The sequence below is a fragment of the Limulus polyphemus genome, unplaced genomic scaffold, assembly GCF_000517525.1.
Source record: "Limulus polyphemus unplaced genomic scaffold, Limulus_polyphemus-2.1.2 Scaffold39, whole genome shotgun sequence".
NCBI lineage: Eukaryota > Metazoa > Arthropoda > Merostomata > Xiphosura > Limulidae > Limulus > Limulus polyphemus.
The window spans coordinates 1,344,362-1,350,165 of NW_013665649.1; the positions used below are offsets into that span (position 1 = coordinate 1,344,362).

The 5,804-nt window shown below is 33.5% G+C and overlaps 1 protein-coding gene across 1 annotated transcript in view; it reads left to right on the forward strand.

The window, feature by feature from the left end:
- LOC106461496 (SCY1-like protein 2) overlaps window positions 1-5,804 on the forward strand; it is a 177,154-nt gene that overhangs the window by 165,790 nt on the left and 5,560 nt on the right. Inside the window, exon 13 of the mRNA XM_022388724.1 lies at window positions 4,876-4,994. Coding sequence (XP_022244432.1) covers window positions 4,876-4,994 — 119 coding nt within the window. The remainder of the gene's footprint in view (window positions 1-4,875; window positions 4,995-5,804) is intronic.

Here is a 5,804-nt window from a genome sequence, read left to right on the forward strand (position 1 = left end):
GGCAAATAGGCACGTAAAGCTTTGGTATGTTCAGTGTTCATTTTTTTACCAACTTCTTAACGTCTTCTACATTGTTTAAGCTGTTAAATATCATTTTAAGCCTTATACATGAAATAAACCTGATTAAATACACCCTCGTGGAGCTACTTGTTTAGTAAATAACTGTAGGACCAAGGTTCAATTTCCTTGGAAAAATGTTTTACATCACATTAGCATAAATCCTTCGAAACTTATGACGCAATTTAAAGTTTTTTTAGAGATGAGTCAAAATTATTGTTGATGATCTTGTCCTCTCGATAAACACAGTTGTTTTTCAAATGTATTCAGTATAACCGAAACGCTATTTTGTTTGACAAACTCCGCTTAAACTACCACTATTATATTTACTGTCCTGAACGCTCTTTCCTTTCCTGTTTATTTTTAGCTTTAATATTTCCACAACCTGGAATTAATATTCCTCCTTCTTAACAACTGCTCAAATTAAATAAACAACTTTCGTTCAAATATATTTAAATAAATTTATACAGTCTAGTATTTCAGCTACATGTTGTGTTTCTCAACCGTCAAAACGACCTTTAAAACATTTATGTTCAAAATAACTGAATACTGTTTTAAAGAGCAAAAAATAATCCAATTAATGTGTGATACACGTAGAAAAACAGGAATATTTGGTCAGTGTAATAATGTGCATATTTTTGTCTTTTTCTCTACACATCGGTTGGAGTTTCTTTAATTTTATTATATCGGAAATTGTTTAAATTCTTTATACATGGCAATTTAAATTATATTACTTCATTCTAAGATTAACGGTGAATAGGCTTAGCGATATGGAATATTGTTTCAATTGTAAAATATATTCAAAATAACTTGAATTAGATTACCTTCTAGCTAGTGTAAAAAAAAAGAAAAGAACCAGGACCTCTTATACTGTAGGTTTAGTGGAGTCGAGCTTGAAATGGTCTGCTGAATCATTTTGTTTTGTAGGATGACAGTGCAACTGTTTCAAATATGTACATCAATTGACGTTCTTCGTAAGTCGCCCACGTTTAGCGTAACAAGTGTTGTTATTATTATTATTTTTCTTCTCCTGTTCACAGCATTGCTTATAGTTCAGCTTATCTCATCTGCGGTGTCTTCAGCAATGGTCACAGCCTTGATTATGTAGGCCAGATGACTTCTGCGACCTCTCCATCAATGTAGCCAATGGCTAAATATTCTTCTTACAGATATTGAAAAACACATCTGCGGATTATTTACTTTAACACTTACTAATACGTAAGTTACATCGATAAAGTACATCTCTTCAACGATTTCTACGGCCACTCTTTTTAATTATATAGTAAATAACACTGTTAAGCTTTACAGGTGAAAGTTTAAAATGGCGGAACATGGTTTCTTTAAGAATGATTCAACAACCAGTTGAGCTGTGATTATTAACTATACTATGTTATTACTCTCTAAACAATCCTTCGAGAAAGGTTTTTCAGATTCATGCTTTTTCTGTTATCATCTACTTTCTGTTATACTGTTATCTACTTTATAAGATGAATAAATTCATAGAATTAATTATACAGGGCGCACCAGAAGTCTGGACCCATAGGGAAATATACACAATTTATTCTTAATTTATATAGTATTCAAATCGCATGCCATTAACAGCCTTACACATAACAGTTCTTGGTATAATGTGCCATCAGGGTATTTACTTTCCTGAAATATGTACAACTGATATTAGAAATGTGTTTGTTTAACTTTAAGAATACAATGTCAATTTTCCCTATGGGTCCAGACATCTGGACCACACTGAACACAAAATTCTGCTTGAAGTGTTCGATATTCACTAATTTCAATACAGGTAACGTCAGACCAGAAGTTTCTAACTAAAACGCTGACAGTCAAGTTCTATCTTGTAGCTTGAAGAATTTAAGCTACGCTCACGGATAAAAGTTTGGCAATCCACTTCAAATTTCTAAGAAACTTATTTTGACTTAAATTACCAGATGATCCTTAAATATATTTATGTATGAAGGCAGAAGAGCATGGTCCAGACATTCATTAAGTTTTGTGTCATTTCGTTTATGTGTAAGCTCATATATACTTCTTCGTAACTTGTGACTCTGTCGTTACAAAAATCACCAGATGAGAACTGGAGATATTTCTAAAATGTTTAGAATAAATGCACGACTGAATAATCACTAAATTAGTTTCACTTCCCGATAGTTTAAGTTTTTACTATACGTAGTTAATAGTGATTACATAAAAGTTCCATATATGTATAACATTACGTCATGAGTTAAGTTACATTGGTGTTTTCTATATACTTTAATTGTTGCATTTCCCATTGTTATAACTTATTTTCTAAGTGTTATTAGTATTATTGAACTTGTTTAGAATTATTTTGCATTTATTTATCGATTGTTACAGAATATTTAGTTGTGTTTATTATTTCTTGTTGAACCCGATCCATGTTTTGTTAAGCGCCTGAGATTAATTAAAGTCGGAATAACTGTACTAGACACTCACACCTCATAGTATGTGTAATATATCATTTTTCTTTATATCACAATGTCCCTACACAGAATGATTTGTGCCATGACTATGTCCCTTCATACACAGACTAATAAGTACCACACTATGTTCCTACACAGACTAAATAGTAAAGCCCTTAAAACCTTATGAATCTTACTATACCCTCTCCCTTAGTTGTCGTTTTTGTTAACTTCACATAGCAGCTATATTTTCAGCACAATAAAGTACAACCTTTCTTTCGTTACACCCAGTTTTCACCAATTGTCTTCCAAATGTTTTAAGAACTTTTGAGAAAAACATTTTCACTTGCACATGTAAACTGAACGCATCGGCCTTAGATAAAAAATTAGGGAACATATGGAATTATGCGCTTAGTAATAAAAATAATGGCCGACATTGTTTGTTTCTCTTTTCAAATTATGCGCGTAATTAGAAAACCTTTTTTTTAACTAAGTATACGTGTGTATTAAACCCGTCACGTTAAGTATACGTGTGTATTAAACCCGTCACGTAAAAATTCGCAAACGAGGACTATATATTAAGCTATCGAATCGAAGGTAATTCAGTACAGTTTATCACCCTCATAGGCAGAAATATACAAATCAAATACAAATATTAAAACACAGAGTAAAGACTTCTATTTGTGGGAGAGGCAAAAACTCCACCTCCAACAAATATGATACAAAGGGGGAAACATATATAAAGCAACGTCCAAGGAAACTGTTAGCCAGATCAACAAACATTCTTCACACGTTAGTTTATCACTGTCAGTTTACACTAAGGTACTATGTAAGTATGGAATAGTGGTACTAATTAGTCTGTGTGGAACCATAATGTACAACTATAAAGTCTGTGTAGAAAGATAGTTTTGGTACAAGACAGTTTGAGCAGAAGCACGTGATGTTACAAGTTAGTTTTTGTGGGGACATGTGGTGATACTAACTAGTCTGTGTGGGGACATGTGGTGATACTAACTAGTCTGTGTGGGGACATAGTGATGGTACTAGTTAGTCTGTGTGGGGACATAGTGATTGTACTAATTAGTCTTTGTAAGAATGTAAAATATATTTTTAAATATAATCATTGGTCTTCTTTATGTGGTGACAAGAATCTTACTATACCCTCTCCGGTTTGAAGGTCTTTTTTTTATGTGGTGAGAAGAATTTTACTATACCCTCTCCGGTTTGAAGGTCTTATTTTATGTGGTGACAAGAATCTTACTCTACCCTCTTCGGTTTGAAGGTCTTCTTTATGTGGTGACAATTTCAAACCGGAGAGGGTATAGTAAGATTCTTCTCACCACATAAAAAAAGACCTTCAAACCGGAGAGGGTATAATAAGATTCTTCTCACCACATAAAATAAGACCTTCAAACCAGAGAGGGTATAATAAGATTCTTCTCACCACATAAAATAAGACCTTCAAACCGGAGAGGGTATAATAAGATTCCTGTCACCACATAAAGAAGACCTTCAAACCTGAGAGGATATAGTAAGATTCTTGTCCCCACATAAAAAAAGACCTTCAAACCGGAGAGGATATAGTAAAGTTATTCTCACCACATAAAAAAAGACCTTCAAACCGGAGAGGGTATAGTAAGATTCTTCTCACCACATAAAATAAGACCTTCAAACCGGAGAGGGTATAGTAAGATTCCTGTCACCACATAAAAAGACCTTCAAACCGGCACTAGGAACTGAAATCTGAAATGCTCTCTTCAAAATTTGTTTATACTATTTTATAAGATATCACAAAACTATGTTGCATTTACGTGATTTCGTTTCATATGCGCATTAAATACATTTTAGTATCAGGCGAGATATAGATTGTTCATTAATACTTATCTTGTTATCTTGATATTGAAAAAATGCTGTATTTGACTGGTTTTTACTTTAGATAAGTTATCGGATTACACACTAATGATTAAAACAGAGACATTTCCATTAATTGATTTAAGTTTCTGCAATTAAGTCTATGTCAACACTAAATCCGTGGTTAGATTTTCCGCGGTGGACACAGCAGATAGCCCAGTGTGACCTTGCTCTAACACACGCAATTAGCTTAAATTATTCCATCCGTTACGTAAAGAGTCATCTGTAGATAAAATATACATTGCGCTCAATTGTACGCTAAAAATCTCTAGCGATTTTATGTGGGCTATTATTTAGTAAACAAGAATATAGTACATTATGGTGTAATCCAGTTAGTTTAAGACCTAAAACAGAATGTTGATATTTAAAACCATTAAAATATACCAACATGCAAACTGATAAAATTATGTAACTAAATATGTGTATTCATGGTTTAAAAAAAACATGGTAACGCTTTTTTTTTTACTTTATTTAGGAATCTATAAGCACATGTTAGGAGGCAAGAGGTACGGACTGACTGTAAACTTACTGGCCACAAAAGTCATGCCAGCCCTAATTCCTGTGGTGGTCAGTCCAACATTAAAATTATGCCAGGTAAGAGGTCATTTTATCAGCCAAGAATTGGCAGAGGGAGCTGTTGACTAGCTGCCTTCATTCAAGTCTATAAGTTTAAAATTAGGGACGGCTAGCACAGATAGCCCTTGAGAGCTTTAGCACAATTTTTCGACAACAGACGAACATTAAAATTATTTCATGGTTTAAACGATAGTTTAACTGAAGATCTCTGGTATTACACGAAAGGCCTGTATGGCAGTGACTTGTAGGAGACGAAAAAAGATATTGGAAATGCTATGTTTACGTGCTTTTGCATTTGAATTCACAATGAACAAATTAAAAGGGAAGTGAGAAAAAAAACATCTGCAGGTAATGTGATTTTTATTAACAATTTCAGGCCTATTTCATTAAGACTACTTTGTCTAAGTTAGAAGCCAAATACGGGTAAGTAATAATTTCGGCCACCTCCAAAAGTTTGAATAGGTAGGTGATCCCGTTCCAATGGTTTATCATTTTGTGAATTAGAGGTGTTTGGTTATTTGTGCATACTGCTTTCTTTATATGCTTAAATTGACAATGTTCAATTCAATGAAAAGAATAATTCTACCGTCCACTCGGCAAGTTTCATTACAAGTCATCATTATTTACGCAAATATCATTAGCTGGGTTATTGGCCACACTGTCTATACATATACCGATTAGCTTTACTTCTATATGGTTTCACTGGCTGAGGAAAGCTGGCTAAGCACACAGTAAATATCATTAGCTGAGTTTATTGGCCACACTGTCTATACATATACCGATTAGCTTTACTTCTATATGGTTTTCACTGGCTGAGGAAAGCTGGCT